This window comes from Vanessa atalanta, chromosome 30 (genome assembly GCF_905147765.1).
Source record: "Vanessa atalanta chromosome 30, ilVanAtal1.2, whole genome shotgun sequence".
In the NCBI taxonomy this organism is placed as follows: Eukaryota; Metazoa; Arthropoda; class Insecta; order Lepidoptera; family Nymphalidae; genus Vanessa; species Vanessa atalanta.
The window spans coordinates 1315057-1335124 of NC_061900.1; the positions used below are offsets into that span (position 1 = coordinate 1315057).

Genomic DNA, 20068 nt, shown 5'->3' on the forward strand with positions numbered 1-20068 from the left:
CACTTACTTATTGATAGTCAAATTAAACACTACCACCGGTTCGAAAAAGAAAATACCTGAGAAGAACCGGCGAAAGATACTCAGCGAGTCATATTTATTATTTATATATATTCAGTTTGAAAAGAAATAGCCAGGAGGCGATTGTTTCATTCCCATGGTGTGCTATCAATCATAAACTCACTAATTGTATAATAACCTTTCGCACACAAGCGTTCCTTAATTATTTTTTTTAACACTCAATTACTGTCTGTTATTGATTTTAAAGTTTACAGTATATTATGTCAAGATTGTATTGTATAAATGCTCCAACTGTAAAATAATGACATTTTTTTTTTGTTTATTTTGTGAATACTCCAATACTGTTTTACACTATACAGCCTAATATTGACTTAATATTATTGTTAATCTATGAATTTCTTTTAAATATATATTTAAACATAAAAAAAAAATCGATTTTTATTTCATATTGTATCAGAACGCGTTAAAATAGTGAAATCTAAAAGTTAAAATTTTCAGTATAATTCAGGTTTGCGTTATCAGTTCGTTTCAAGGTTGACGCCATTTTGATTCGTGATTATATCCATTTCACTGTTATTCATACGTGTGAGCGAGTAAGATGTTTTGCACGTTGCAAAGCATTCGGTAGGTATTTTATTGATTTTATGCATTTCTAAAGAAATGTTAACTTTTATTTTCTTATGATTATTTTCTAATTTATTAACGATGAAATTATCTTAGAAAATTTATTTAAGAATAAATTTAAAACAAATATTTAAAAAAAAAATACAATTTATTTAACCAATGAGCGCTGTAACTCTTTTGTCTCCTAAATCAATAATTTAATTTATATACTGTACAACATTAAAACAAGAGTCACTAAATATAATAAACTCAGTAGTTTTATTCCGAATCGGTGTCATAATGATTCTTTGTTAGGTGATGTCGTAAATAAACACATTGTTTCCGCTTACAGTGCAAACGCTGGCTGAACCCTACGAGTTAGTTCAAAATAATGTATTACAGTATTGTACACCCTATAAAGGTCTTAAAAAAAATGCGATGGTATATACCATATATATGATGGCATATATCCTTATATCTCTTAGGGATAGCCCACAACAACCATTTTTTATCCTGTACTTTTTACAAGAAATAATGGCTTATTTTCGATGCGATTTTAAGCAATACAGCATGAATCCTTATCCAATTAAGTAAATACATTGTGAATTTAATATACATCAATATGGCCCTTTACGGCATGTAAATTAAATGAATATTCTCGAAGATATTCCAAATTTAAGACGCAGGGACATAGCGGTTTGTCTAATGAAAAAAAGCTATGAACTTTGTATAAAATGACATTATATAGACCTTAGGCAACAATATATTATCCCAAGTTATAAGAAGAAATGATATTTTATGTAGTTATAAGTAAATTTCATAAAGGACTATTTAACTTGGCACCCATTTAGATCTCACTTCTTTTGTCGTTAAAGACAACAACCAAGGTATATATCATAATATTTGACTTGGCTCTCATTTTTACATTTATGTTTTTGATGGGATATCACTACTTTTTGTATAAAAATAACGTTTTTTGTTTATACTTAATTTGGCCAAATCGGAGTGGTATAACGTGCGCAGACGGTTGTACTCTACAATAGAGCTCTCTTGTGTCTTGATTTGACTTGGACCTAAATTGATAAGATATACTCCATCTAAAGTTTTAACTCTGGAGAGGCCAACGTAAGCCTGCTCTTTACTAAATATAGAGGAGCCTATGTCGAGAAGAGCACCGTCAAGGCGAAGGCCTTGTGATTTGTGTTTAGTAGTAGAATATGCTAAGCAAATAGAGATTTGTTTCCTTAGAACATATATGTACATTACTTAATATCTGTAACTTAGTTTTGACTTCTAGTTCGCAAATTAAATTAAGTTTAAATTGAATTGTTATTTTACGTTCTCTATTGCTGTTGTCGACGTCCCAATGTACCTTCTCTATTTTTCCATTGGACCCATTCACCAGTTCTTTGCTGACATCAGCATGTTTGCTCGATACTATACTTCCAAGCAATAAGGATCCCCGTTTGTAGCGCTAAAGTACAGACTTAAATCATCCCAGTTACGATATACATACTCTACTACAGTCTCACGAAACCTATTTTTTGTTGTATACTAGTATACTCAAACAAAGAATATGCAATCGAATAGACTAGGCAGCTTCCATCGGAAGGCATTGAAATAATTCTTATGAATGCGGTTGCCACTCGCTCAGACACGTCCGCGTTAAGGTTTAATCGCAACGCTCCTATCCCGCCGCTCCGTCGTCTCGTCGCGCGCCGTGTACCGAAATGTCTATATATATAATTTTTTTTTAAGTATAATGATTTTGCACCATTGATGTGCGCTAAATGCTAGTTAATAACCTAATAAATACAAAAGTCGACTATACTCATAAGTACTAAAACGGAAATATATGGATTTAAAAAAAATAAGGGTGGTATTCAACTTGCTATATATTCACATGAAGATCTTAAAATCCACATTAAAACCGGCTGTCATAAGTTTTGATTGCTTGTTCTTACATCATTTTTTTTTTTACATACATACAGTTATTACAGGAACTAAGTATATAAGTGTTCCTAATAGACCCAATAAAATGAAAAAATATAATAAAATGATAATAAATTACCAATTTCAGATTTTTTCCTTTATATTGGCCTTATTATCTATCTACCTGCATGCCAAATTTGAACTTTCTAGGTAATAAAAATGACGATTTTTAGACGTTAATATCTAATAACCGTTTAAGATGCGTTTATGAAATTTGCGAGTCTCAATATATGAGCCAAATTTGACACATTTATGTCAAATAGTTTTTGAGGAGGTCAAAAGTGGCTCCAAATGGTTCGTGTAATATTACACACGGTGCTGCTCGCCAATTCTGTTACTAGAACTTGGCTGACACGCTACCGCGTGTCTAGATCAGTATTGCAACCGTGCGAAGCCGGGCTGGTCGCTAGTTTTTATATAATATAACGAGTAAAAGAGTTCCTATAATGAGCGTAAAGGGAGGGAGGAAAAGAGGATGATCTAAGAAAACATGGACGGAGTGGGGAGGGATATGAACGATCAAATGACGAAAGGAGAAATATTAGAAGAAAAGACATGCTACCCCAAATAGAAGGGAACCATTCAGGGAAAATAGTAACGAGTTCTGCTTCTGATGGTAAGTGGTCACCAACGTCCATAAACATTGGGGCCATTAGAAATTCCACCTTGGGGATTTAAAACGCAGGGACATAGCGGTTTATAATTGTCTAACGACTGAAAAACTGTGAACGTTGTAAGACATTCTGTAGTATATTTAATGCCTGCATTCTACCCATGCGAAGCCAGGGCGGGTCGGCTAATATGATATACGTTTAAAAAAAAAAATTAAACTTCTATGTAGTCCAGTCGGTATTTCAGACGCAGTACCGCTTACGATCGATCTAAAGAACGGGAATTCAAACATGACCTTCTGAATTTTAAGACATAAAAATATATAAGAGGGCAAAAGCCAAATAAACTACATTTGACAGCGAATTGTCGCGATATCATTGGTCGAGAGCTTGATTAATCTATGATATTCATTGTGGATTTGCGAAAAAATGCGTTTTGAACGTCGATTTAACTTAAATTAAAGTGTATATAAGTAGTTGAGTGGAACAGTGTCATATTATAAATAAAGATATAAATGTATTAATCGAAAAGTTACTAGTGCACAATATAGCTGAGTTATTAGAAAAACGCGTGGAATACGTAATGAAGTTTTGTTTATCTTTATTCCTTCGATTGGAATAGACTAAAGTTAGTTAAGTTGACACGACTACTCGAAAAAGGTGCGTGCACTTATGTACGCGCGTGAGAATCTCTACTTCGTCGGCGTAATGAAATAGTTTTAACTGCTTGCAAGTAATTAATTACAGTATAATTAGTATATGTAATTATTATTTTAATATCTTTTTTTATCACGTCTATCACACTCATAAATATTATCTATTTAAATTTGTAATAAATTGAACTTTGCTAAATAAATTACTGTTTCAAATAACTAAAATATAATTATCATTGTACATGCAAAATGGTAAATAAAAAAATATATCCCGCTGAGTTTCTTTCGCCGGTTCTTCTCAGGTCCGAGGAGCTAAATTCCGAACCGGTGGTAGATTTTTGACTATCAATAAGCAAGTGTAAGCACTTCTATTGAATAAAGATTTTTGACTTTGACTTTGACTTTGACTAAGATACGGTGTGAAGTTGTCTATATTGAGCGGTTTGACATTTAACTGTCAGTTTAGCGAGCAACTTCATCGTGAAGTTTTCGTGTGCGCGCGCATCATAACAATTCAATATCACATTTTTTTCACACTCAAAGAGAAGTAGGTATAACTTTAAAAGTATAACAAAATACTTTTAAAATCAATCGATTAATATTCGGATATTTAATTTAAAAAAAAACTAAAAAATTACGAACGTAAATTTAAACGACGATAATAAATAACTCTACTAATATTACATTCGGAATGATTTGTTTGTTTGTAAACGATAAACACTGTAATTACTGAATCGATCTCAGTAATTCTTTCAACATTAGAAATATACTTTCTTTAGAAATAACATAAACATAGGGTATATTTAGTTTCAGAAATAATTCGATTACAGTTTGAAATAATGACATTTGTAAAGCTGTTTAATCCGCGTGCGTGAATCGTCTAATCTAAGCAATAATATAAAACAAAAGACACGCGCGTGAAACGCTTCTGTCTGTCTGTCGCAATACAAAAACTTCTGTATAGATTTTTATATGGTTCTCATCAGACGGAGTAATTAAATAGGAAGGTTTAGATGTATAACTCATGAAGGTTTCGTGTAAATTAGAAATATGTCGGAAGAAATGATGCCAACTGAGATCTTTAGTGACGTTCCCCTTGTTGACCAATCTCTACTAATATTATAAATGCGAAAGTAACTCTGTCTGTCTGACAACAAACTAACAAGTTTGTTTCGCTGTCACGCCCAAACCACCGAATCTGTTGACGTATGAAGCAAGCTAAACTCCAAGGACATTGACTTTTCATACACATGAAATACCATTCATTCTAACACATGAATACCAACTTAAAACGCGAATGAAGACACGCAGTAGACTATATGAATATAAACGTAAGAAATAATAATACCCAAACGTCATAGACACGATGTATTTTCTTTGAAAATTGAATGGTTAGCGATCGAAGTCGCGGTTTCTGCTAATATTATATACGATTAATGAAATTCGGGTTAACAATCAAAATAAACAACTCTTTATCGGACAAAAATTTATATTTTATCAGAAAATCTGGTCGAATTGTTTTGATAATTTAAAAACGTTATGGATTCAATTATTTTTAAGGCTAACGAACGCTTATCAGTTGTTAAACGTACGATAACAGCCGCTATTCGAATTTCGAATTTCATTTTTAACTCGACTCTCTTAGTTAATGACAGATTATACAGAAAATTTAGGCAAAGGAATAACTTAACTTACTTATATATATATATATATTCTAATACAGAGTTTAATATATATATATATAATATATATCTGTCAAAATTACATATATTTAATGAATTCTGGATCTCGTACATATTTAATGTCGAACTGGAGGTATCGTGATTCGGACAAAGTTTATTTGATTTTTGATTAAAGTATTTTAATTCGATATGATTCGCTGCCTGTAGATCGGTTGACTGACTTTGATTTAATTTTAATGCAACACACATTAGATAATATCGATGTTTAAAGGTAAGCTTAATGAGTTGGTACTTAAGTTCTCTAACCCAATTACAAAATACCTACTTCAATCGCTAAAATATTTTTGCTAAAATGAAAGCAATGGCTGTATACACATTGCCCTTTGCCCTATTTATCCATGATGGAAGAAAAAGTGTTGGTGTTTTTTTTTTTAACTTAGTAGGTAGGCAATGGGCGATCTAGTGGGAAGTGGTTACCACCGCTCATTCATTACATCAATGCGCCACCAACCTTGGGAGCTAAGATGTGATGTCTCTGCCTTTTACAATGACTCTCCTTCAGATCGGAACACAAGAATACTAAGAATTGCTAGTTGATGAAAGAAAATCTGGTGAATGGGCGGTGCCTACCCAGACAGCCCTACCACCAAGTAAATAGTGTCTTTATCTTCGTTCCACGCCGTCAGTTCTGCGAGCTGGTATATTAGATTTATACAAGCTTTTTCTTAATAAAGTCTTAAGAAATTAATATAAATTTAGAAGTGGAACAAATCTAGGGAAATCATTCCATTTGTCGAATGTCAGGTGTATATAAAACATCCAACAAATCTCACGCTTACGGTACAATAAAATAATGTCTAATATTACGCAAAGCAAAAATTGTTATTATTATTGTTTATCATTATTAAATAACATTTAATTCCATGTGATACACAATTTGAGTTGGTTTTAGTTTTATTAATTAATTTTAATAAATACTACCGACTTTATTCTGATGAATGTCTGCAGTAATAAAGGTATTTAAAATCGTATATTTGATTTTCAATGTACCTCTGTTCCTCATTAATCATTATTAAATAAATAAATACATTTAAAAATCGAATATTGAAGCGACATGACCGCTTGATTTAGATTAAAGTAATTCTAAAACGTCAATACATTTATCGCAGCTACGAGATCTTGAATTAGGTGTAGCAACGTGACAATCTTACGACTCCTCCACACACTAATTCCAGTTTCAAAATTGTTAAAGTATTCAAAATAAAGTAAGGCTCTACAATTTAACATTACAGTCTTGAAAAAAAAAAAACCCTAATTATGTCATAAAATAATCCGCTAAAAACGTTTAGTCCAATTCCAAACCACAAATGTGGCATTAGTTTCAAAAGTAACAGATTCAAATAAAAAAAAAAACAAAAAGCCATCCTGACAATGGCAGCCCGGCCAATCGGGGCGTCGCAGTGCGCCCGCATCGAGCGGGAAAACTAGGTCACGTGGCTGCGGACGATGCGGCTGTCTTGAGCCCCGCTTGGAGGGAAAACGATTGATACAGATTATAACGTCACAGATTATAGCATAATAAATCAATTATATTGCCAAATAATCTTCATATTATGATATTTTTCTAAAATCTAATTTTAAATTTAAATGTTTTTTATTTACAATTTTAATGCAATAAAATAAATATAATAGTTTTAGTTAACTTTACAAGCAATAATTTAATGACGTATTTCATACATGTTTGTATATTTTTAATCTGTGCCAAACCAACAAGCCTGTGTATACTGTGACGTAAATTATAGTGACAATCGTTTTTGCCCTACTTTCAGCTCATTTCATTCGGAATGAATGAATTAATGCTTGAAAAGCTAACCAAACTGTAGCGATATATTTTTACTTCATGGTTCCGTTCCTATTTTAACTTAAGGTAATTTAAACTGCACATAATTTAATACAAAGTTTTTCTTTTAATTGATTACACAGAGTAATGAAAAATATTTCGAGCTGTTTTTTGTTTGATTATGTTTGAACCCTTGATATATAAAAAAATATGACAGATTGTTATTTTTAATTTGAGATTTCATTTTTTTTAGAAATTTAATTCAGAAGGCGAAAGAGTGAAATAGAAATCTTAATTCAATGCCCCAAATACAGGATCCAGTACATACCTCGTGTCGAATTTTAACAAATTTGTCGTTTAAACGAGAAGAGATCAATAAGTAATTGCCATTAAAGAATGAATAAAAACCAAAATTTCCTTTCGTCTAAATTATTCAATGAAATACAACTGTTAATCTCATGTTAAATAATATTCACATGTTGATTCCATTTTGGCCTTTATACAAGCCTGCCTGGGAATCTACACGTCACATATTCTATAACCAAATATCAATGGTGAATCCAGCGCAATTTCAGGCACAAGGGACATAACACCTTAGTAGATTGTTTGAGGAATGATTGATATTCCTTATCGTATTAATATCGACGGGTGGTCACTACACCTTTACCATCAGGTGGCCTATTTACTAGTCCATATATTACATTAAAAAAAATTGTGACTGTGCTACACACGGGCACAGAAATAGTCAGCATAGTTTTAGATTGAAGAACAAATAAAATGTTTTTTTTCCGTCAAGCAAAGTTGAAATTCTCGGCGTTTCTCTAATATAATATGCATGTATTATCATTATACATGTCAACCTTCCCCTTGAATCGCTCTGTTTATTGACGAAAACCGCATTAAAATGCGTTGAGTAGTTTAGAAGATCCAAGCGATACAGATGGGAAACGACTTTGTTTTACTTTGTAGAGATGTTACTTACGTGAAGGGGTGATTATGTGATTCATTTTATTAATAATGGAGTATATTTCTATTGTCAGTATTTTTAAGTGTCCTCTTAAGGATTACTAGTAAAATTTATTAGGAACAAACTTAACACCACAACTAAACACGATCGTGATGGTATCCGACATCGCCTGTAATTATTATTAGTACTTAGTATAAAACAAAGTCGCTTAACGCTATCTGTCCCTATGTATGCTTAGATCTTTAAAATTACACAACGGATTTTGTTGCGGTTTTTTTTAAATAGATAGATTGATTCAAGAGGAAGGTTTATATGTATAATACATGCATAATATACTTAGTATGCATAATGTCTTAAATAAACACATTTTTTACGCTTACATTGCAAACGATATAGATCAAAATAATGTACTACAGTATTGTACACCTTAAAGAGGTCTTTAAAAATTCGGGTTGGGATTCGGCGGTTTGTATTGTCTAATGACTGAAAAACTGTGACCGTTGTAAGACATTCTGTAGTATATTTAATATCAGCAGTGCACCCGTGCAAAGCCGGGGCGGATCGCTAGTAACTTATAAAGGATACACGGATCGACAAAGTGTATCGCAGTAAAACGATTTTCGACATGTCGTCATTGAGATACGAAGTTTTAAAGTCAAATTAAGTGCAACGTAACGTAACGTGACGCTGGAATAAACGTTTTTCCGTTAGCACCAGAAAAAAAATCGCTTAAACTTTTTTTTAAGTCTTTAAAACGAGATGTTTCAAATGAAACGACAAGAATTAGATACTTGATAGATAAAAGATAAGATAAGATGTTTTTGAGGCAAATATCAGGATTGATCGACACGAGATATCATGTGAGATCGTGTAAAGTTACATTTTTTTGTACCGATTTTTGTAAAACCTTGCGGTTTATTGCGTGCGTTACAACTCGGTGACGATAGATGGCGCTGATTAAATAGTTCACTTTTCTGAATCGCACTGGCTAGATATTTTCTTGATAATCGATATACAATATAGTTTTAAACATCATCAGAGCCGAGGTGCGATCTCCTAAAAGACACCCTCAGGACGAGCTTCATTCTCGTAATCTATAGGGTTCAATTTCTAGGCTTAGTCTTACATTCGCCCCAATGTCCGGTGACGCTGTAAAAGCCAGTAGGGCCAACAGCACTACTTCAAAAATGATAAAAAAGAACATCAAGGCAACGTCCGGAGGCCAGTAGAGCCAATATAATATATAACTTCGTTCCAAAAACAAATTCAAAACGCTTTTTAAATAACTGTGTTGTGGAACTAAAAACTTAATAGTAACTTAACATCCTTCTTCTTTTGAAGTCGGTTAAAAATAGGGTAAATCAGTTTACGAAATATCATGAGTGACATCATAGAGTTCTATCTCTCTCCAACTTACTTTTAACCCATAAATTAAATGTCATAACTGCCATTGCCAAGATCTCTACGATAGGAACAATTTATAGATATTCCACGGCGTCACTGATTGGTAGATGAAAATTGCTAGTTACCGCTGATTGGTTGGTCAAAATTTTCTTTACAGTATTAATTTAATGATATTATTTTTTATAATAGCTGGGTACTATTCTTATGACATGTCTTGCGTAGCGAATGTGTCGAAAATATTTTCTAAATATTATTTATACTCTATATATTTATTTATAGGTATTCTTTAATAGTAAATTCTTTCAGTTCGCTGAGCGTCCGATGACAGCTTAATTTTTTATTTATTTTTTTTGGCAAAGATTTTATTATATACAGCCTAATAAAAACATTGTTTTATTCAAAGGTGCTTGACCTTTTGACATAATGGAATCATTTAAAAATTAATCGATACATACTCGTCAAAATCCTAATTGTAAACGTGAAATTGTATGTCTCTCCAAACAATCGCAAACGTAACTACATCGATATTAAACAATGTATGTTTGTTCACATTCTTCGATCAATGTTATATAATTTCTTTACATTCGTGTGTTATAGCTTGAAAATTCATTGAATTGTTTTTTTTTTTATTTCCAAGTTTCTGTGACGGGTCCGATGTTGGAAATCCTAATCTTGACAAATATTTTTTAAATTTAAATTTTATAATATGTTTTCGGAACAATATACAAGATTAATTGTAGGTAAAACTAAGTTAATAACAATTCTTTAACCAAATATTGGCATAATAATGTTTTGTTTTTCTCAAATGTCAAAATAGCTGTCAGTTCATTTGACAGAATTAAAAGTCCCGACGATTTGGAAGATCGGCGCCAATTCCATTACTGAACGAAAATTATCGGTGCCAATGACCTCAAATTATTTTTCTAAGAAAATGATTGATAGTACATTCATTGTTAATACTTTTTTGATCAACCTTTGTGGTGTCAAAAAAATAGTTTCATTATTAATTAAGTAACTCTGGTCTTCACACTTAAACCGCTGAACTGATTTCGATTAAATTTGGAATGAAGATAAATAGAAATATCTTATGAATTTCAAAGAATTACCATAGATTGATTGTTGTTGTGAACTAAAGGCACTTATAATTGAGTTAGTCGTTTTTTTATGCGGTAGGCGGCAAATGCGCCTGATGGTGAGTGGTCATAGACAATGGGGCTGTAAGAAATATTAAAGATTCCTACATCCTTCAAACCAAAACAATACTGGGTACTGCTATTTCGTTGTAGAATATCTGATGATTCGGTCAGGGCCGGTTCTACCATATGGCTTTTTGGGCAAGTCAAAGTCAAAAATAGATGATAATGAAAAATAATCCATAACTTTATTAAATAAAACAGATCGTATGGTTTGCAGCCCTGTGAGTCCTGCAATTAATCAAACCCATTCAATTAATTTAATTCAAGTCTACGTTCAGATGTGTCTTAGGTGGGCCCCTAAGTAGTGTTAGCCCAGCCCTAAACTTACGGTCCGGCCCTGGATTCGGTACCTACCCAGACCTACAAAGCCTTACTACCAAGTAAAAGTCGTTATTAGCGTTAAGCCCGATCACAGACATATTATAGAAAAACAATGAACTTCATGACCCAGATACGATGATCGATATTCATACGGCACCAAGTAACGAGAAACAGTCATCGAAATATCAGTCTACTACTAAATGAATTATAGTAAAAAGATATATATTAACGACTAGCTGTCGCCCGCGGCTTTGCTCCGTTGCTAAGTATAAATAGCCTAATAATAGCCTTGGAGCCTTTTCATACCAAATTTCATCAAATTCGTTTCAGTCGTTTGATCGTGAAAGTAAGTTCATTAGTTTTCTATGTTGTCTTGGGTCTGGGTGTTTGTGGTACCGTCGTTCTGATTTTCCATGACACAAGTGCTTTAGCTACTTACATTGGGATCAGAGTTATGTATGTGATGTTGTCCAATGTATGTTTTTCATATATATATGTTATTGGTCAAATAGTTTGTACGGCTACATGTCGTGAGGTTATGATTGAAACTGTGACACGTATGATTACATATTGCCGTATAATCACTGAATAGTATAAAACAAAGACGCTCCCTGTGTGTGGTTAGATCTTTAAAACTACGCAACGGATATTGATGCATTTTTTTTAATAGATGGACTAATTCAAGGGGACGGTTTATATGTATAATACATGCATAATATAGTAGAGAAACACCGATTATTTTAGAGGTTTCTGATGGGATGTCATACATAAACACAATTTTTTTGCGCTCACATTGCAAACGCTGGCTGAACCCTACGAGATGGATCAAAATAATCTACTACAGTGTTTTACACCTTCTCGTCTTTAAAAAAGACTATGATGGTTTATCTATCTCTTAGGGATAACTCAAAATAACCATTTTTTTATCCTTTACTTTTTACGAGAAATAATGGCTGATTTACGACTTGATTTTAATCAATACAGCATTAATCCTTATCCGATTAAACACTTAAATACATTGTGCATTTAATATAGATCAATATGGCCCTTCACAGAATGTAAATTAAATGAATATTCTGGAAGATATTCCAAATTTAAGACGCAGGGACATAGCGGTTTGTCTAATGACAAAAAGCTATGAACTTTGTATAAAATGACATTATGTATGTGTAATTAGTATCAGTATTGCACCCGTGCGAAGCCGGGGCGGGTCGCTAGTTTTTATATAATATAACGAGTAAAAAAGTTCCTATAATGAGCGTAAAGGGAGGGAGGAAAAGAGGACGATCTAAGAAAACACGGACGGAGTGAGGAGGGATATGAACGATCAGATGACGAAAGGAGAAAAATTAAAAGAAAAGACATGCTACCCCAAATAGATGGGAACCAGGCAGGGAAAAAGTAACGAGTTTTTCTGCTTCTGATGGTAAGTGGTCACCAACGTCCATAAACATTGGGGACATTAGAAATTTTAAACATTCCTCACATCGCTATTCCACCTTGGGAATTAAGATGTCCCTTGTGATTGTTATACTGGCTCAATCATCCTGCAAACCGGAACAGATCAATACTAAGTAAAACAAAAATTTAAAAACGTAAAAAAATACAAAGTCCTATTAATTAAATAGGTGTTAGGTAACCCATGTATTTAGTCTGGATTTAGAGTATCTCTGTGCTGTGTTTCAAAGATCATTAAAATTGTTTTTGGGTGCAAACCAACAAACTACCACGAAGTAGGATTTTAATATTGCCTAAGATATATAAAAAAAAATAGATGAGTCGCGGGATACCCGATTAAAACGAACTTGCTTACGTTGTATATTATGTATTAAATGCTTAAACGCTATAGGTATATATGCTATAATGCTAGAACATCCACATAATGCCTATTGGAATACACTGCAATTTATTTAACGCATTCAATCGTGTGCACCACGAAACGTTTTTCTATAGAAAACTTGAACATTGTGTAAATATTTGATATTATTGTTACACTTAGGTCAAGAAATCATCAAAGCTTCACATCCGTTAATGGATTGAAGTCCCAGAAGGGGACTCTGTTAAAAACAGGCGTTTCACAAGGATCAATTTTCGGTCTGTTTCTATTTCTGTTATATATAAATGACTTAAAGATATGTTTATCATTCTTTATTTAATTATAGTCTGGAATTGAAAATGAAAACTTAATTCAACTTTTCAACCAACTTTACGTAATAGTATTTACTATATTAAATACTATTTCGTTCTAAATATAAAAATACCCCGAAAAAGCGCTTAATCGCTGCGTATAAAAACTCTAAGCGCACTAGATTGATTGGCTTCTTAGCAGAACGGCTTATCCCTACGATAACACTAGGGCTGAAAGTGCGCCTGGTCAGCGGTTTCCTTTACGTTTGGTGTGGACGCACAATAGACTTCTAATAAAATTCGATTAGTATCTAGATCAATTAATTTCTGAAAACCCTTCATTATAAAAACAGCCCATTCATCAAAAAAATCTATTCGGTGGATGCAAATGAGGCAGAGTTTCGTTGAAATTAGACACACGCAGGTTTCGTCACGATGTTTTCCTTCAGCGAGCACGAGATGAATTATGAAAACGCCATTGGCTATGGGCGGCGGTGACTACTTACCATCAGGTGGCCCATTTGCTCGTCCGCCTACCGATATCATAAAATTATGTGGTGCTTGCCTGGGTTTGAAGCTTTAGTCATCTTTTAAGTTGCACTGGGCCATCTCGGCTATATTAATTGGTGCTTTAAGTAATATTAACCAGACCTTACATCACCAATTCGCTACCAGCCTTGGAAGCTATACTGTTATGCGCCTGTACTTACACTAGCTCAACCTTTAAACCGGAACACAACAATACTGAGTATCCCTGGTTGACGGTAGAATATATCGTGGATGGTACAGACCCATTCGAATGCACTGTTACAAAATCGTTTAAAACACACAAATAAACTTCATTCAAGTAACTAGCGACGTCGGAACGTAAACAATTATGGAAAATCGATTTTAACCTACTTTTTTTAATTTAATATGTAAGCGTGCATATAGGCCACATGATGTTAAGTGACACGTTTAATCGAACTGAATTTTTTTACTTGTAGCAACCCTAAATAATTTATTTTATTAACGGCACAGGAATTAAAACTCGATTATTTATTATAATGAAAGTATTGAAGGCATCAATAAAATTTAAACTTGACTCTGTGTCGTTTATAATGGACTTAGTATTCATATAAATTTAATAGTACTTTATTTATATACTTTGTTAACAAAATGGTGGAAACCAACTACTGAGTTTCTTGCCGGTTGATCTCGGTAGATTCTCCTTTCCGAACCGATACCTACTTCTTTACATTTAATTCAATTGTAACATGTGGATTCAAAAGTGCTTTTATGAGCCTACTTGAATAAAGAATGTTGATTTTTAATTGTGAATCAAAGCCATTGCGTCATGTTAAAAAAAAAAAAACAGATTAAAAATAATGAGGCTTAATGTGAAATATATACAAATATATTAACATATATACAAATTTATTTTGGATAACACGATAATTTTATTTAATTAAATGCTTTGTCTACTAAATAAAATTCCATCCATACATGAATTTATTTCGGTGATAATGCTTTGTGCAAACCCGTCTGCGTAGCTACCTGGTTGGTAGCTACACATCATCAGATATTCTACCGCCAAAGAGCAGTAATCAGTATTGTTGTGTTCCGGTTTGAAGGGTGAGTGAGCCAGCTTAACTACAGGCACGAGGTATACCATCTTAGTTCTCAAGGTTAGTGACGCATTGTCGATATAAGGGGTGATTAATATTTCCAACAGCACCCATTGCTGCGGAGATATTGTCTATGGGTGTCACTCAAAATCAGTTGGTCCCTTTGCTGGTCCGCCTATCTATGACATGAAAAAAAAATCTAGCACCATATTCCTTTTTTATAGCTTTGGTAAACGATCATATGGACCACGGCCTGTAAACATTGTCGCTGTGAGAAACTCTAATCATTCCTTGCATCGACAATACGTCACAAATCATGAGAACTCAGATGTTATGGCTTGTGTATTTACACTGACTCAAACCGGATCAAAACATAAGTATCATAAGGCGGTAGAGTATAATACCTCCTGCCCATTTCTTTTCATATTGAATACTGACAACACGCTCCGGCTTCGCACGGGTGCAATGCTGATAAATAAAAAGTAAAGTATAAAAAATCGTTATTGTAGGTTATCCCTACCTGATAGATGTATACCATCGTGGACTTTTTTGAAGAACTTTTTGAGGTGTACAATACTGTAGTACATTATTTTGATCTATCTCGTAGGGTTCAGCCAGCGTTTGCAAAGTAAGCGACAAAAAAAAATATGTTTATTTACGACATCACTTCAGAAACCTCTAAAATTATCAGTGTTTATCTACTATATTGAGCATGTATTATACATGTAAACCTTCCTTTTGAATCAATCTATCTATTGAAAAACACCGATTCAAAATAAACAGCAGTGCAGCAAATTTACAGGCTGCTAATTTAACAATAAATGAACAGGCGTTTTCTTTGTATGGCCCAACTAAAAAAACTACTGAACCAATCTACATAAAACTTATATCGAAAGACGCAGCACGTTTCGGAGAAGGTTTTAATATAATATAATATTGTTATATATGTAGATGAACTTTGCAGTTGCACACGCTTTAAAATATTATTGACGCCACGAGTGCGGATTTTGAATTTGTTATTGTTGAAAATAAACAAATTTATCTTATTTAACGGTAGTCTAAAGCTATTAACTTATAATAAAAAAAAAGTATTCTATATTCAAATTTTAAAAGCACGCATCGTCATTTTAATATGATTATTAATTATAAAGCTATAAGACTAACAATTTTATCGATAAAAAATCTGCAGTCACTACTTTGATTTTTATCCCGGAAACTGTTGTGTTTTAATCTTTTAATACTTGGTGGTAGGGCTCGTGCCAGCCAATGTACCACCCAATCATCTATTCAATCCCTAAAAAGCAGTACTCATTATGGTGTTCCGGTTTGAAGAGTTCAGTGTAACTACAGGCAAATATCCTAATTCCCAAGGTTGGTGGTGCATTGGTGATGCAATCCTACCTACGAATTTAAAAAAAAAAAAACTATTTAAACATAATAACTAATTTACACGAACTTTTTGTGCTGATCACAAAACAATCAATTTGTTTAAATTATTAAGAAATAAACTTTTTCAGGATCCAAATCTACCATTAAAATCTTCATATATATGTAAGTATATATATGAACGTATGGATGATAAAACCTTTCTAAATTAATAAATAAAATTTAATAAATATGACTTATTTTTAAGCATCATTTTAAATTGTTAATTTTTTAATAAAATATAAATTCAATTTCAGAACTAAATATTATTACTACGTATTAATATCCGAATATTAATCTGTAACAAACCTTCAACAATTTTTTTTTTTTTCGTTCCACGTAATTATAGACGTACGAAAAACAGTATTCATTCTAATACGGTTAGTCTTTTACGTACAATTTTTCTTCATCTGTATTATTTCTACATTTTTACTAGTTATATCATTTTAACTTAGAAACTGAGCACGGAAAACTAATTACTTATCCGGCTTATCGTTTCTAACTCTACTGAGCACGTAGAGATTAACTTTTACGTAAATATAACACATTTTACATGGAAAATCGTTTACTTAATGCGATTTAAAGACTTAACTCGAACGAAAATAGTATTCAATGATGCAAAGAATGAAAAAAATAATTATTTCTATGACAGCAAACGATTTTATTGCGAATTTAGCTCGGAAACTGAATTATTCAGTTACGTTGGGTTACAAATTTTATATGAACCACGTCAACAAAAGGTACGTCACTGCTAGTTAACATATTAATCACAATAGCTAACCTGGTACGGCTCATCTGGTTTGCCTGGGTATGATGCACTGCGTCTGTAATCTGGGGGCCTCGGGGGCGCTGGGGCCCTCCTCCATGGCGCGAACGCTGACGGCTGAGGTGGCTGGGGTGCCGGCCATCTGTATTGTGGGGCCCGTCTAAATGGTGCCCGATACTGCCTCTCATCATCAACGACGCTTGGTGCGCCGGGGTACTGTAGTTCACCCATCCACGCATACGTCCGGTCTGCGTGACGATCGGACCACGACTGACGATAACTGATAACGGGTCGATGTTGGATGCGCGCGCAGCTCATACGGCTATTGTTTTTCAAATGTGGAACGTTTTTGAAATGGCAACCCTGCCACCTGCATTGAGGTTTTTTTGACCGACTTGTTTTAAGGAGTATTCGGTTATTATATAGGTTAAGAGTCACTCGAATTTGTTCAATTGAATTCCTTTTTAAAACGTTTCACATTAATATTGTAAATGTTTTAAAACGAACAAGACACGTACATATAATAAGAAAATTACGATTTTTATTATATATAGATTTATATAATGTAATAAATAAATATACACTGTATTTAATTATTAAAACGTAATCATAATAAACGTAACTTTTTTTTCTCTAGTGACCATGTGTTTTATACCGCATAGCACTAATTTATTCTGCCTAATTAAAATTTCATTTCTGGTATAATGCTCTTGCCCTTAATTGTATTTTTATTCGTTTAATATTAAAACATATACATTATGTTTAATAATATTATTAATAAACGCAAATACTTAATTAAAATAACTATTATTATAGTTTATTCGTTTTGTAAACACATACCTGTAATTAATAATAAATTGAATTAAAATAAACTTAACGTTATAAATAAGATAATTTTCAGATCTGTTTGTTTGATTTGATTTTTAATACTAATATTAGGCATTTGTTTAATGTATTTAATTGATGTTAGAAATGTATTTATAAATATCATTAGTAATTATTATATTTGTTATTAAGTTCCATGTAATTATAAGATAAAATATTATTTATTAATAATTTATTGAATAAATCTCCAAAGTCTATTTCAATAAGTTCTTATTGAAGAATTAGATTTTTCGAAAATTCAAACCGATATATCTCAGGATTATTTTTTTAAATTGTTTAATATTTGACAATCTGGAAGCCTTGAATTGAATGAAAAGAATAATAATACTAATTTCATATTGTTATTTGAATAAATAATAAAATATGTTCAGTAGATATTAAATATTATTTTAACGCCATTACCGTTTTTATCATTTGAAACAGTGTAATTGAATTAAATACTTAGTACTAATACATTTTTATTTGAAATTTGCTAACAATTTATTTAAATATCCAGCGTCATTTTAATGATGTTAAGTAAATAATAAAACCTTTTTTCTCAAATTGAACAGCGAACGTTTTTTTTTTTTTTTGTTTTATCTGTTTTTTACACTAAAGTATCTTAGCAACGCGAAACCCGCATTGGGGTAAAATTGCTACAGTAAAGCAGTATGCAGTAAGTTATCTAACTGCAAATCTATATTTCCTATTCGACACACATAATATGTTTAAATATGAAGAAATAAGTATTATTTAAACAATAATTAATATTCTTTAACATTAAATTAGTCTGTCTTAATAGACACAGCTGCAATTTTTTTTATAGTTGGAATTTGATTTAACAAAAAATGGAATTTTATTGTTTCTGAGATTTTAGGATTAAATTACCGATATTTAAAATATCTATTAATTACGTTTATTATTGTTATAAATAGTCATTATTTAGTTTTTTATTTAATTATATAGAATGCGTATTATTGAGACTTTTTAATAAATCTGAACCAATTTTGTCTTTATATTTAAGTAAATATATTTATAATTTCGTGTAAATTTTGTCGAAAAAAATGTTTGATTTGGAATCAAAAACATTTAATCTTATTTAATTTTTTTCAATTAAATTCAATTTGAGGCAAACACAAAGTCCTAATTTTTTTCACAGTCTTATAAAGTAATCAAAACATTTCTTAGATATAACAATTCAGATATAAATTTAAACACTTTAATTTATTTATATCTTTACCGCTAATAAATTAAATAATAATTTTACATCATGGCGTAGATGGCATAAATTAGCGCCATCTAGTGATAAGAATTTGCACCAATTTGCTTTATAAATGTTACCTTAGATGGCGTTTTGTACCTGATATACACCTTTAAATATACTTTTATATTGATTTCTAACTTATTTGTTTAATAATGGAAAATATATTGCAATTAAAAATAGAAAATTTAAGAATAAAGAATAAAAGATTAGATAAGTTTATAAAATTTATTTTTGTAAGTTATAAAATATAACATATTCAAAATTAATTAAGTTTTTGTTTAATAAAGGTAGCGCCATCTGTTTTTTCAGAAGACTTTCAATATAATATATTTGAGTAATTTTATTTTTACTAATATTAATAATGCATTGGTTCATATGCAACGACTTTAAACTTTAAAGGCTACTTATCAAAATTGCACACAAAATGGACGAAGCAACTTTTTGCAGGATTTAAGGTAGGTACCACTCACTCATCACAAACTCTAATGCCAGACATTAATATTTAGTATTCTTGTATTCCGGACTTCGGTTTGAAATGTTAGTGAACCAGTGTAATTACATGCATAAGGAACTCAGTTACTACGATTATACCAGTGAGCGTGCTCCAGTGACCATTTACCATCGATTGATAGTCTGTTGACCTATTTTAATATAAAGAAAGTAAGGGGCAAGAATAAACCAAACCCTTCAGAAAAATCGGTATTGAAAGAAAAAACTAGCTCAAATAA

General features: G+C 32.0%; 1 protein-coding gene across 1 annotated transcript in view; it reads right to left on the minus strand.

Moving 5' to 3' along the window:
* The window catches only part of LOC125075343 (translational regulator orb2), an 84328-nt gene extending 66859 nt beyond the window's left edge, over positions 1 to 17469 (minus strand). The window contains exon 1 of the mRNA XM_047687069.1: positions 17228 to 17469. Coding sequence (XP_047543025.1) covers positions 17228 to 17443 — 216 coding nt within the window. The 5' untranslated portion in view covers positions 17444 to 17469. The remainder of the gene's footprint in view (positions 1 to 17227) is intronic.
* Positions 17470 to 20068: the final 2599 nt, after the last annotated feature.